This window comes from Pteropus vampyrus, unplaced genomic scaffold (assembly GCF_000151845.1).
Source record: "Pteropus vampyrus isolate Shadow unplaced genomic scaffold, Pvam_2.0 Scaffold61, whole genome shotgun sequence".
Classification (NCBI taxonomy): domain Eukaryota; kingdom Metazoa; phylum Chordata; class Mammalia; order Chiroptera; family Pteropodidae; genus Pteropus; species Pteropus vampyrus.
The window spans coordinates 6,718,026-6,733,500 of NW_011888842.1; the positions used below are offsets into that span (position 1 = coordinate 6,718,026).

A 15,475-nucleotide genomic window follows, 5' to 3' on the forward strand; every position below is an offset into this window, starting at 1 on the left:
GGCTTTTTTCATAAATTATGTTTGTGAGCACTTGTATGTTCATTCACTTTGTTGTATAGTATTTCTTCATGGGAATAAACCATACTTAATTTATCCATTCAACTAGCAATATACATTGAGGTAATTACAGAGTGCTGCTGTGAATATTCTAGTACCTGCCTTTTGGTGAATGAATGAGTGCACTTCTGTCAGGTACATACTGCCAGACAGTTTTACAAAGTGGTCGTACCAATTTATACTCTTACCAACAAAATATGAGTTCCAGTTCCTCCCTCATCCACACTTTTTTCTTTTTTCTTTCTTTCTTTTTTTTTTTGTTTGTTTGTTTTTAAGCCATTCTGATGGATGTCTAATGTGGTATCTGCTTGTGATCTGAATTTCCATTTTCCTGATGGCTAATTAATTTGAGAAATTTTCTCTGAAGTGTCCTAATCTATAGGTTCTTCTATCCTTTTCCTTTACAACTTATTTGTTGAAGAAACTGCGACCCTCTATTTTCCATGAGAACTTCAATACATGGTTTTGAATATATAGCCTTCTGGTTGTTGCAGGGTTACTGTATTTTACAGAAGGGCTGGGCTCACTGTGATGCTATGTATTAACTCTAACCCTAAGACAGACAATCACTGCCCAGGTCCGCGAGGTGGCTTCCAGACCAGCCTTACAGCCCCATCCAAGTGGGAGCACAGTAATTCAGAATTTTAACCAGCCTCTTTTACCTCTACTTATTGTTATAAAGGGGTAGGATTCCTAACTGGTGAGAACACTTGTAGAAGAGGCTCAGTCCATCCTGAAAAGCCCAGAGGAGGCAGCAAGGAGCAGAGGGGAATTCTAATATCCATCGCCACTAAAAGACAGAGTGACCTTCAGGCAATCACTTAACTTTTCTGGGCTTCAACTTTTTCATCTGAATAGTAGGATGGAAGATAACTTTTATTTTTAGAGCCAATTCCAAGCAGTTGCAGGTTGTTCCCTAGAGTGCAACAGAAAGTCAAGTCTACACCGAGTGGAAAACAGGTCTGTGCTTAATTACTGGCACGGGCATAGGAGGGTGGGGTGGCAGCATCTGGGCCAGGTATTCATCACCTTTTGTAATCTCTAAGGACACTTTGTTCTCTGATAGTCTATGTAGTCAATGTATGATAAATTCTACTGTTCAATATAATTTGGAAATGGGGCTTTTGGTTAATGACATATTCTAGGTAAAAGCACCTCTTGATTTTCAAAATAATTAGATTATAGTAGGCCTATTTACTACTGTCATAAATACAATCTTGTCTTCTAAATGGGATAATTTTGAGAAAAAGCACTTGAGGGTTCTGCCGTGTCACCACGTTAACACAAGCATCAATAATCACATTCAAAAAACTTAAAAATGCTGGTTAGTAGAAAATTCTGGATGTATTGTGTCAAATGAGCTACTGTTCTATTTGGTACTTGCTACGAAATTATAGCGAACTATTTGTGGCTTAAAGGGCATTCTGAGAGAAGGGCAGAGTTCTGTGGTTAGCCAATTATCACTAGATACTGACATTTTTCTAACGACAGCAAATTGGTTTGCTCTTTGTGTCTTGGGAGGTCTGTCAAGTCCACGGCAACCACCCCCTCCATGAAAACTGCCCTTGTTCCTCCACCCACTCACAGGCAAGGGGCTGTGGGACCTTATTAGCATCTGACTTTATCCTTTGACCAAAGTTGGACCAAAGAAGATCTTTCCACTGAATTTGGAATCAGGGCTGGTCTGTCTCCTTTAATGTTCAATTTGAGTTGGACTTTCTCCCCCTCAAGCCATCTGCCGTGAGACGTGGCCCCGGAAGTGAAATGGCTCCTGCCCTACACATCTGATTCCTTTCCGGCCCCTGGCTCCAATTCTGAAGAGGCTGGACTGTACTTCCTCTCCTTGGGTTTGGCGAGATATCCCTGGGTCTTCATAGATTATCATCTCATTAGATCTTCTTTTCTAGGTTAAGTTAATGAATATTTCCTCAGCACATAGGTGCAGGTGTCTGGCACCTATGCAGGGTTAAGACACAGGCAGAGATGATGATGACAGGAAAGAAGAGGGGAAAAAAAGCAGGCACCAAAGAAAGAGAAGTGAAAAAAGGAAAGAAAGGAAAAAGAAACAGTAAGAAGAAAGAAGATCCTGAGAAAAGAGAATGAGAGAGAAGACAAAAGTAAGAAAGGAATGAATGGTAAGAAAACTCACAAGGTTGGCCATCTGCTCTGAAATCACAACTGTTAATTTGTCCCTTATAGGGGGTTGGGAGAAAAAAAAGAAGTGGCATGCAATTAATTAAAAAAAAACCCCAAACCGAAGTAACTCTGTATGTACTAATGAGCAGAACAACGTGCATACTGTACCCTAAAAGAAACAAGCCAGTAGTCTCGCTAAGCCTAGTCAAACGAAACCTAAATAAATCTCAAATGATAATCTGGAAATATATACACTAAACTGTGAAGAGTGGTGGACTTTGGGGGGGTACGATTTGAAGGGTCGGGGATGGCTTTCATCTTTAATAAATAGTTCAGGGTTATTTCTAATTTTTATATGTTTTACTTTTTCTAATTGAAAAGAAAACTCAGTAGGAAAAATAAAACACACACACACACACACACACACACACACACACACACACACACACGAAATGACCTTGGCTCGGGCCTCCCGGGATGCCTCTGCTTCAGCAGCCATTGCCCTCTGGAGCTGTACGGGGAGTTTCACGTCCTTAATCTCCACGCGCTCCACCTTGATTCCCCAGGCATCAGTGGCATCATCCAGGGTAGTCTGATAAAGAGAGAGTGGGTGAGCTGAAATGGTCAGCCCCAGCCCAGAGGCCGAAGGTCTCCGTACACACTGGGCCTTGGGGTGGATAAGGTGCTGGTGGAGAGCTAGTAAGAGGATGAGACATCCTCCTCAGGAAAGAATGCTGAGGTAGGCGCTGGCTCACTGGGGAGCTGACCCCGATTCTGTTACTGATAAGCTAATGTGGACAAACTTTTTCTAAAAAGGCCAGATAATAATTGTTTACTTTCAGTTTGTCGCAACTATTTAACCCTGCCATTGTAGGTCAAAAGCAGCCATGGATGACTTGTAAACCAATGGGTGTGGCTTTATTCCGATAAAACTCTATTTATTAAAACAGATGTCCAGCCAACTCCCAAGCTCACATGACTCTGTGTAAGCCACATCTCTTTTGTGCTTCAACTTCCTCTCTTTACAATGGTAAGAATGAAATCATACTATTTCCTGTGGTTATTGAGGGTATCAAATAAGATCACAGATTTTAAATACGATGAAGTCTATGCAAATACCACTGAGTTCAGGTTTATAGTACTTTATCCTTTTTGAACAGGTTAGGTTTAATTCATTATCCGTTACTCAAGCAACACTGGAAAGCTTGAGTTGCAAGGGAAGTCACGGGACTCGCACAGAGAATACAGGTTTAAGAATATCTACACGATCTTGCGGAACAGCCTCTGAACTATCATGCTAAAGAAAAAAAGTTAATACTAATTCCAGAAAAAAAAATATACATTGGAGGGAGTAAAAAAAATAATGCATGCATCTGAGTGTTACTACTCATGGGCTATTTGTGTGAAAAACATCCCCTTCCCTCAAGTTTAGGAAAACTTTTCCACAAAGGAAAAAAAGTATGACTTGCAACTTGAATTCATGAAAAGTTCTCAAATAATCACTGAGCCTTTGCTTCAGTTTTCAACTTGTAGTGAGTGACAGCACCGGCCCACTCCTCACCTGCATGTTGTGTGCAATTTCTTCTCTGTCAGAGAGGATCTGAGAAAGGTTCTTGGTGCCCAGGACGTTCCTCAGAGTAGTTTGGGCCAAAAGCCGGGTTGCTGAATCAGCGTTGGTGATATTCGCCACAGCCAAGGTTGCATTCTGAACGCGGTAATAGACCACGCCATCCACGCTAACTGTCACTGAATCCTTAGTGAGGATCTACAACGTAAAGGAAGCGATTTTACATCTGTCAACCATCTCTTTCTTTAATATAACTGTAAGAAATGTTATTCTATGCAACGTCTTAAAACGCTAGCTGATTTTCTTTAGTAAGTGTTATTGACTAACTGTATTCCCCCAACATTCATTCATATGTTGAAAGCTAATCCCCGATGTGTTGGTATTTGGATGTGGGGGTGACTAGGTCATGAGCATAGAACCTTTATGAATGCGATTAGTACCCCTTATAATAGAGACCCCGGAGAGCTCCCTCATCCCTTCTGCCATGTGAGGACAGTGAAAAGACGATCATCTACAAAGGAAGCAGGCCCTCATCAGACACTGAATATGCTGGTGCCTTGAATTTGGACTTCCCAGCCTCCAGAACCATGAGAAATAAATTTTCATTGTTTACAAGCCACCTAATCTATGGTATCTTGTTACAGCAGATCAGATGGACTAAGACAGTAAAGCATCAGAAATTTAACTGTCTTTAAAGCTTTAATAAAATATGTTCATTTATTCATTAATTCTATTACTTCATTCAATCATTCGACAAATAATGAGACACCACTCAGTAGCAGGCACTGTACTAGGTACCAGGGATAAGGGTATAAAAAAAACTTGATTCCTACTTTCAAAGAGGCTGGGGAACCAAGGGAGCCTTTAAGGAACAAAGGATGGGCAGTTGTAGGTGGCAGGGGTGATACTTGAACCAAGTCTTGAAGGAAGGGATAAAAATTTTCAGAGGGTAAAGAGAAAGAGTATTCAAGGCAGAAGAAATATGTGTGAAAAGGCGCAAAGATATGGGAGAGCCTAGATTTATATTTATTACTGGAACTATAGGTAGCGCAGTATTATACTGACAAAAAGTAAATACGGAATGTTTTTATAGGGTGAGGTCAGGGTAAAAATATATCTACGGCATGCTACATATAAATACTTCCTAGGACATAATGTGTCAATGTTTCCTACCACCTTTGAGGCAAAGTCCTTAGTTTGGTATACTTTGATAAACCACAGTATACCCTCTCTCCTTCCCACTCATTCCTGCACACATCATCTTGGACGAGGTGTACATCCCTGGGGCACCATGTTGCATGTCCTCTGGCCTTTATGCATCAGACTGATACATTCTTACTCATCACAAGACACAGCCCAAGTGTCCTTTTCTCTGTGAAAGGTCCCTGAGTGTACTTGGCAGAGTGTGCTCTTCCCTTCGCACCTCACTGCAGTGACATTATTTATGTCATTACTTTTCTATTAGGTATGAATTTCTTAAGGGCAAGTGGTCCCTGAATCTCCAGCACCAGCAGAGTGCTTGATACATAGCAGGTTGTCAATAAACGAGAGATGGATTGAATTGAAACACGGTCCTAGGAATACAGTGATTGGTGAAAAGCACGGGAGTGAGTTAGGAGACCTGAACTGTAGTTCCAACTCTGCCCGTACCTCCCTCGGTGACTTCTAGCTTTTAAACTGTTTGACCTAGAAATTCCTCATTTGTGACATGGGCTAATATTACTGCCTAATTCTACACAAATTTCTTTGAAGATCAAATAAGATGTTTGTAAATGAAGCTCTTTTGTAAGTATAAAGAGCTTTGAAAATGGAAAATAATAACAGTAGTGATATTATATAGCTTGTTTGGTCCTGTCAGGCATCAAAGCAGTAATCCTTTTTTTAGGAATCTAAATATACTTCTAACTTGGAAGAGAAGTGGAAGATTTGTAAGTAAATGTTTAGTATATTACCATCTTCTGTGAAAATTATTTCCCACGATGTGATGGGAAAATATGTATCATTTCTAAGCAAATTCTTGCCACTGTGACTCTGCCACAGCCAGAGCTTTCTAAGGCTGCAGCCTCTCTGCCTAATGTTTGTCGTAGGCAGGGTGTTTATCCCGACTCACAGTAAATTCACAGGGGATCGTAAGAAAGACTGCCTGCCAAGATCCAATCCGCTCTGCATTCAGCAGCTTGCAGGAGAGGAGAGAGCAGCTGGAAGGCAGCCGCTTCCAGCAACTCTGCCAGATGCCTGCGATGTTTATGGAGGAAAATACCAGATTTCTCAGCTACCCTGAAAGGGGCTCCTTCTGAGAATCAATCTTGCCTGAGAGATGGGAAAACATGCGGAAAACACAGTGATGCTCTCAGTCTTCTTGTGGGTAAAAATAATTTCTAGTGTCACTGCATATGTGTGGATTATAAAGTCTGACCTCACCAACTACCTGGATCTGTATCAGCAAGGAGCTTCTGAGACTAGTTTCTGGACTTTGTGATAAGAAAAGACAACATGGCCAAGGTCCACTACCCTGCTGGATACCTGGCTTTTGGCCAGGAAATACTGACAGTATTCTTCTGTCCCTCCCTTCACTGTGTTTTTAAGTTTTCTGTCTGCAACAGTTACTATGCCTCCTTAGATGTGAGTACCAGGGCAGCCATCATTCTTCAAGGGCCACGAGGGACCTAATGTAGAACGCATTCAATATGGAGTTATAGAAAAAGCACTGGACAGTGACTCTGAGGAGCTGGATTTTCACCCTCGCTCTGCCACTGTTGTGTGTGGGGGTGGGGATTCCTCTGTCTCATGGCAGCTGTATACTTTCTAGGGATTCTGCTGTGAGTTTCAATTGTGAAAATATTTTGAAGTAGTTTGAAAAAGCATGAAATAATTACTAATTTAAAACATTATATGCTTTATCTAAAATGCCGAATGAGCAGTGCTAATTCTTTGGATTCTAATCAATTTATCTAGAACAAAATCAAGAACTTTAGGAAGAAGAAAATCACACTCAATAGGATTTTCTGTCAGAAAACCCAGAAAATAAATGTGGTAGTAAAAATGACAATGATAATGCTAACATCATACTTACATTAACATTATGCTACAATAAGCATTTATACAGGACTTAACTATCAGCCGCTGCTCTAAGCACTTTATATATATAATGACTCATTAGTCCTCATAATAACCCTATAAAGTAGGTCCTACTATTATAATCTCTATTATAAAGATGAGGAAACTGAGGCACCGAGAAGTTGAAAAACTTGCTCAGGGTGACACAGTTAGAAAATGGCTCTACACCTATGCTCTAACCACTACTCTGTGCTGCCTCTCAGGGTCAAGCACTTTCCCACGTGGTGTCTCAAGTTATTCATAGCTAAAGGCCGCCTTACCTCCTGTGGAGGAATATCAAATGAAACAGTTCTCATGTCCACTTTGATGAAGCTGTCAGTGCACGGCAGAACAAAAAACAAACCTGCAACAAAGACCCATAGAAAATTATAGAGATACCAGCACCTAATCGGTTTACTTCACCATTCAATTCTAACGGCATCAACCAAATCAACTGCAAGTCACCAGTTCAGCTCAGTGAATGAGCCAGAAGCCAGGAATGTTTTCCTTGACTCCTCTTGCTGACTTCCCAACTCTAACCGTCCCCAGCAAGGCCTGTGGGCTTCACTTCCTTCTCCACTGTGTCGGTCAGTCTTTTGTTTTCACTTAAACCAATGGATCTTTCTATTTCTTCCAGTTTCTCTCCTCTTATTCATTTCCTAAGCTGCAAGCAGAGCAGTGTTTCCTGAAATACAAACACCTGAAGAAGCCAAACAAAGTTCTCCATGACCTGCTGCGGCTCACCGCTTTCTCTCCCCTCCCCTCATGGCGGCACTCCGGCTAGGCTGAGCTGACTCCAGTTCCTTGAGCTTGAAGCATTCTTCTCTACGTTGCTTTGTACCTGTTGCTATTTCTGGCAGGAATGCCTCCCTTTCGGCTAATACCTTTTCATGCCGCAATCTCAGCCAGGTTGTCAGCTCCGGACAGCCTTGTCTCATCCTACTAGTTGGAGTCAGTCACTAGTCTCTGTGTTTCCACAGCTATCTGTGATTACTTGATCATAATACTTATCACATGGGATTGTGCCCTGTTGTTTCCTTGTTGTGTCCCACCACTAGACAGTAAGATCCTTGAGGGCAGAAACTGTGTTTTAGTCTCCTATGAATTCCCAGAGCCTAGAATACAGTAGGAGTGTAATCGAAGTTTACCGAGAATAACGACTCAAAGCCTTTATTTCAGTAGGGCTGCTCATGGTCAAATGTCCATAGCTGTAGCTATTCCTGGCCTATGGTAATCTTATCAGCTCAAATGGGAAGAGGAGGGAGGGGAGAGAAGGGAAGGAAAGGCTGATTATAACAAGATTGGCTAGCACCATAGCCATTGTTATCCAATTTCTGTTATACAAATTATTTTCTAAGTCAACAGAGAAGAGACTCTTATGAGGAAAATCACATCAATAAAAGGAAGAATTTCAGTCTCCAGGCAAACGATTTGGAATTCCAGTACTGACCAGGTCCTTTGGCTCCTCCTTGTAAAATGCGACCCAATCTAAAGATGATAGCTCTTTCATATTCTTTTATTATCTAGATTAAAAACACAAATAATAATTTAATATGAGTACAAATATTTACATGTATAACTTTTTAAATATATATTTCTGTTCTAAACAGGTTAGGTGCCTCTATTTTGTTTTCTTCTTATAATCCAGGTTATAGCTATAAATAATATACCCAATGTCTAATAACCCCACCGAGTATGATATTTATTTACTATTTTTTTTACTATTATAAAAGCGATAGATATTCATTCTATAAAAGCTGGAAGGTAGAGAATAGTATACAGAAGCAATTTATAAACCTACACCTCAGCTATTAACATTATTATTCAATTACCCATGCATTGTTAATACAGAAAAAAAGCTAAAGTCTTCAGAGTTTGTCTCCTGATTCCTTAAATTATAATAATAAACTTATCTGAAAATTCTCGGAGCATATTTTATCTTTTTAGGAATATGTAAATGATAGTCATTTATCAAAGTATTAATAATTTTATAGAAAAAAATAACCAACGTTTGGGAAGCACTCACCATGCACCAAGCATTGTGATAAGTACTTTTAAATACATTAATTCATTTAATCCTCACAACGGCCCTATGAACTGTGTGTTATTGTTTCCTCCCATTTTACAGGTGAGGAAACATGGTAAAGGTCACGCTGTAAATAATGGAACCAGCAGTCAAACCACTCAGCATCCTGACTCTCAAGAACTTATTCTCACAGGACCATCCTACAACCCTGACTCCAGAAAACTTTAGATGGTTATCTTTACTTTAACCTTCAGGAAGGATTGACTAAATGATGGCCGAAAAGTAGTTTTAAGATTCCATTGTAATAGGTGACAGGAGTGAATTTTTCAAAAGAGAAATGAAGGAAAAGAATTACAGGCCAGTATGCTGTCTGTCTCTCTGACACACACACACTCCCCAGTCCCCCCACCCTCACAGACAAAAATGGGTTTATGTGGTTAGGAGTTGGCATCTTTCCAAATGTGAATGAAATATTTTTTACCTTTATGCACATCCATATTGATAACGGGAAAGTTATAACTGTGAACAAGAATGAGAAACACACCAAAATCCATCCACAAGGTCCAAGGCTTGTATTGGGGCTATCTGTGAAAGCAAAAGATGCACAGCCCTTATCAGCCTTATTAGCACGATCACCATCATTTTTATCCTATGAACACCTATACTTGGCATTTTACCAGATATTTTACAAGAATTTTCCCATCTGATCCTCATAACCTAAAATGTAGGAACTACTTGCCCTAATCTACTTAACATGATAACACAAGTATTCATATTACTCTTTATCCAGCAAACAGTTATTAAGTACCTAATGTTGATTATGCCCTGTGCTTTGCACTGAAGTAGCAGAAGTATAATGAGAAACAAAGGTCATTATATAATGATTCATCAAGAGGATATAACAATTGTAAATATATATGCAGCTAAGATTGAAGAACATAACTATATCAAGTAAATAGTAACAAATCTAATGGAAGAAATAGACAACAATGCAATAGTAGCAGCAGACTTTTAACAACAAATAGATTGTCCAGACAGAAAATCAATAAGAAAATACTAGACTTGTACCATACTTTAGACCAAATGGATCTAACAGAACATTCAAACAACAGCAGAATACACGTTCTTCTCAAGTGCACATGGAACATTCTCCAGGGCAGGTAATATGTTAGGTCACGAAACAAGTCTCAACAAATTTAAGGAGACTGAAATCACATCAAGTATCTTTTCTGACCACAAAGATATGAAACTAGAAATCAACAACAGAAGAAAAGCTATCAGGAAGATTAAAATTTAATGGGGAAGATAGATAAACAGATAATTATAATTCTAGATGGTAAGTGCAGATATAGAGTATCTGTTCAGAATATTTTGAAAACACAGAATATTCAGGGGTAACTCACACAGTTGGGATGGAGATATGAGTGGAGTGGAGTGGGGCAGGTAGGGGATGGTGGTTGTTGTCAGAGGGACTTTATGTAAGATATAATGCTTCAGGAAATGCCAATGAAAAGGGGAAGGGAGGAAAAGGGCATTTAAGCTGAGGATATAGCATAATTAAAGGTAAAAATCTTATGATATATGAGTAAAACTCATTTAGATCCTTTTTTTAAAAATGACACCTGTAAAATATTTCATTAGGTATATGTAACATAATTCATTACCTATTTCCTGATTAGATAGGTTGTTCCTGATTTCTTAGGATTATAAACAATGCTGTAATAAACATCTTTATACATAGGTTTTCTCTCACATTTCTAATTGTTTTACTTTTCTGTAACATGAAAAAGCTTTTGGTCTGATTACAAAGATAATTCATGCCCCACTGCAAAGAATTTAGAAAAGTACAAAAAAGGGAAAAATTCTTAATCCAGAAATAATATTCTTCCAAACATTTTCCTTGTACGTTTTATAAATAAGTACAATTTGTAACCTATTTTTCTTCCCTCTAGATGTTCTTTGGCCTCCTTTTTTAGACTTCGTCACTAAGCATTAGTGCTTTTTCTGTTTCAGTTTTAATTTTTTATCAGTTATACTTGCATCAAGTTAAAACAGTCGATTAGTTCTACAAGATTAGCACAAAAAGAGAAGAGTCCCCTGCTCACCTCTTCCAATTTCTCCTTCTTCAAAGGCAACTGCTTTTGGTTGAGTATTTTGGTATTTACTTCCATTTTTTCAAATAGTATGCTTATCTACTAACTTTCTACTATGGAAGTTCTCTTTCTTTCCTCATCCCCACATAAATATACACATTCTCCAGTTACATAGTAATTTTTGTTAGGTCAATATCAAACTTTTATCATCATGAATATAGAAACGCAATTCAAAGCTAAGCCATGTAGTGAAGTATAGTTTTCCTTGCCTGAACAATTTTTTTTTTTTCCCTGAGTCAATGCCTTTTTTCTCTTTGCTTAGTTTTCAGCATACTTATTGACTCAACTTCAAACTTTTCATCAGTTGCCTAAATCTCCTTCCAGCAGGGTCAGGTATTCTATCAATTTCATCTTCCGAAAAAGTCTCTCTCAGAGTTGTGTATGAGCTCATTCTATCAGCTGGTGTGCACAGCTATCACTCCGGGATTATCTTTCGCTATCATCTTGGAAATCCCCTTCACTTCCTGTGTTGTATTTCTCACTTCCTGTACCCAGTGTCCTCTTCATTTTTAGTTTGTTTGGGTTTTTTTTTCCTTTCTATGAAGGCCAATGGATACTATCAGTTTTCTTATCAATTATAGAAGGCTTCTGCTCTATTTCCTGTTTTAATAATGGGAGGGAATGGGCAAGAGGGCAAGAGGTATGCCGGGCACACATCACTGCCTAGAAGAAAGGACAAAGATGGCAGTGAGACAGGACTTTGAACAAATAGGAGGCCAAAAAATAAGCAAGAGAGTAAAGGCTGGGAGCATGGGAGAAAAAGAGAGACACAAGTTGGTTCCAGGTCAAGTGCTCTAAAACAGGGATTCCCCAACCCCTGGGGCTGGGGACCTGTACAGGTCTGTGGCCTGTTAGGAACCAGGCTACACAACAGTAGGTGAGCAGCGGGTGAGCCCGCAAAGCTTCCTCTGTATTTGCAGATGCTCCACAGCGCTAGTGTCACCGCCTCAGCTCCGCCTCAGATCATCAGGCATTAGATTCTCATAGGAGCACTGGCCCCTACTGCCAAAAAGGTTGGGGACTGCTGCTCTAAAACACAGAATGAGAAACCAGAAATACACGTGAGTATTTTGGTTATCTATGACTTTGTAGTTTTCTGATCCTGTGTCATAGTGTGAGGTAAATGTCCTTATGCATACTTAAATATAAACGATCTAAGTTAATCCTTGAGGTTTCTAAATTATAATTTTGAGGTACAGAATATTCACTGAGAGAATATTCCACAGTGCTGCTTGTGGAGAAGGCTCTATCAGGAATTATCATAACTGATAATAATCATGGCAGTCATTTCATGGTTTGTTATACCCCAGGCATTGTGTTAAATTGCTTCAGACGTGTACCTCATTTACTGCTTACAAAGCCCTGTAAAATATTTTTAATTCCATTTTATAAATAATGTTAACTGAAGCAACATTACTTTCCCAGGGTCATATAATAGAGGGCCTGGGATTCAAATATAGGTTATCTTACTCCAAAGCTCATGTTCTAACAATTTACTCTTTGATCCTTGCCTCTGAATAAAAAAAAAATCCTCATTAAAGAAATTTTTGGGTTCGGAGCACTTTCTTAAGACAGTATTCAAACTGGGAAAGCACGGTATGAGTTCTGAGAACGAAATCTCATACTCCTACAGAGAAAGCCATGCCTATTTATAGCAAAACTTAGTCTCAAGGCTCTTTGCCAGACTCAGGTCTGGGTTTGCAAAGTGAAACGGATTCCAAACAAGGAACAGATTGGCTACCAATACTTATGTGACAGCATTTAGTCTTTCTAAAATATTGCCCCAAGTTTCCCACATTCCAGGCAAAGTACATAGCTCTGTGCCTCGAATATACTAGACTATAAACTCCCTGATGGTAGGGGTGTTCCTTATTCATTTTTATATTCTCAACGTCCAGCACAGTAACTGGCATAGAGTGGGTATAAAATAAAATACTTCTTGTCAAGCTTCTCAGCCAAATGGATTTTTTCCTTCCTCTGAATCTTGATAGCACTTTTTCAACCTCTCTTACGGCACTTACATTTTGCCTAATACTTTCTTGTTTATTTATATCCTTATTAGGTTGAGATTTCCTGAGAATAAGGAGAGATCAAGTTTCCATTTTAATTCTGTTAAACTTTTTAGCTGTTTGATCTTTATCTCTTTGAACCTTAGTTTCTTCACCTATAAAGATAATTAGACTGGCCTTATAAGGTTGAGAGAGTGCCCAATAAATATAGATGGTAGTTCTCTATAATCCTATTTTACTCAAGTGTTTGAACTTTCACAATAGAAATGGGAAAATGGGTAGCATTTACCCTTTTTGATAAAAGCCTCTTGAACTACTTAATTTTCCCCTCACTTCACGCCTCCCTCCTGCCAGGCTAGGCTTGGACATTCAAAGACTCTTAAGAAGTTCCTTTATGAATTGAATTACTGAATTATTGAAATATTATCTATATAAGGAAAAGCTGGAAAGTCCAGCCCATTTTTGTGCTCAGTTACCATTTTTGAAAACCCCAGATGAGGAAATGGGATCACAAATCAAGAGGTATAAGAAATTCAATGAATATTCTGAAAACTGGGCTTGGTCTTTCACATTTCAAATGTGATGATTTTAACTCTGTTTCCTCCCGTCTTGTGAACATGTTTTTCACATGAGTACATATTATTAAAGGTTGAATAATATTCCACTGTTCCATATGAGCGTTTTGGTTGTGTACAATTTTTTCAATTAGAAACTCTGTTGAATTGAATACACTTTTAGCAAATTTCCATAATCCTTGTTATGTACACAAATTTTGCTGTAAAGATGAAATGACATTAATTCTTAAATTTCTTTCATTCTGGAAGTCTCTTTTATTATGACTAATAACCATTTATTGAATGCTTATTATGTGTCAGCCACAAGCTAGCTCCTTATATACATTATTTCTAATGTGAACAAAAATCTATAAAGTAGGTATAAAATATTCCTCCAGGAGTTCCAAAGTAATAAAGTAAGACTTTTGGGGAAAAGACAAAAGAAAACGAACAAACAAAAGCATGAAACAAATGAAAAAAACAAGTTGTACGGTAATTTTTGTTTGGTTAGCTTCTGGAAAAGCAGTAAAATGATAGGTAAGGCGGAATTTCACAGCACTATATAGTGTTAATGATCCCATATCAGCCAATTTACATTAAGGTTGACACTATGTACTGTAAATCACATGGAGTAGGAAACTCCATTTATTATTGTGATTATATTCTAAAGTTCAAAAGATACTGGATTTCCTCTTTAGAGAAAGGCCAAAACATGTCTTGCACAAGATCTGAAAGTCTGAATCAGATTCATATGCATTACTACACACAAAAAGAAGAGGATAAGCCAAAGAATTACTGAAATAGCTAAGTAGCAACATTTAAATGACAATCTTTTCCTTCCCCTTTCCCAGACTGCAGGTGAAACACTTCATGTTGTAAACTGCCAAGAACAGTGTTGTTTGGATGGGGGAAATATACGATGGCTAGGAATTCAGTGAAAGGCTTTGGCAATCTCTGAATTTTTCTTAAAAGCACATATATTCAGAATATAAGTGTTCTTTTTGAACATTATTCCTCATCAGGGATTTTATGTCAGGATTTGGCAAACTTCCGGTAAAGGGCCAGAAGTTTTAGGCTTGGTATGCCATCAGGTCTATCCCAACTACTGAATACTGTGCCATTACACAGCAAAAACAGCCACGTACAACAGCACACAAAAGAGCATGGCTGTGTTCCAGTGAAACCGAACTTATGGACACTGAAATCTGAACTTCATGTAATTTTCACATGTAACAAAATCTTCTTTTTTAAAAAACCCATTTATAAATGTAAAAACTATTCTTAGCTAGTAGGACATACAAAAACAGGCAGACTGCCAGATTTGGTCAACCGGCCCTCCAACCCGTTTCTGGTCTATGTCATACAGCTATCTCCTTGAGAAGGAGGACTTCATAAATTAAATAATATGCTTGATCTTTCTTCCAGCTTTTCAATTAAGGGTACATTTCCCAGATTCCCAGTTTCTCTTTCCTTTGCTTTTCTTGAAACGAGGTCTTTATAAGACTTGATAAATAAAAATTCAAGGCCAAAACAGGCAAAAGGGCAAATAAAATATGTGAATACAAACACATACTCAATTAACCAAAATTTACTATAACTCAGTTTTTCAAATGATTGGAATTCTAAGAGCAAGAGACAAAGAAGGGAAGAAAACAGGAGGAAAGGAAAATAAGAGAAATGGAGAAAAGGACTAAGGAAGAGAGTGACAACAAAAACCAAGGCAGCATCCATCCTGCAGAGAGGGAAATTAAAACAGGTAGAGGAGAGAGAGTGGCAGAGTTTAGCACGAAGCAGGGTCACAATAAATACATGTTGAAAAAATGATGGTATTTACATGGAGATCACAACTTGCAGCTCATTTGGGCAGAAGCTTTCTA

At 38.6% G+C, this 15,475-nt stretch overlaps 1 protein-coding gene across 1 annotated transcript in view; it reads right to left on the bottom strand.

The window, feature by feature from the left end:
• STOM (stomatin) overlaps window positions 1–15,475 on the bottom strand; it is a 27,973-nt gene that overhangs the window by 6,584 nt on the left and 5,914 nt on the right. The window contains exons 2-6 of the mRNA XM_011360993.2: window positions 9,364–9,467; window positions 8,307–8,379; window positions 7,138–7,220; window positions 3,755–3,958; window positions 2,651–2,785 (exon numbers count right to left, since the gene is read on the bottom strand). Coding sequence (XP_011359295.1) covers window positions 2,651–2,785; window positions 3,755–3,958; window positions 7,138–7,220; window positions 8,307–8,379; window positions 9,364–9,467 — 599 coding nt within the window. The remainder of the gene's footprint in view (window positions 1–2,650; window positions 2,786–3,754; window positions 3,959–7,137; window positions 7,221–8,306; window positions 8,380–9,363; window positions 9,468–15,475) is intronic.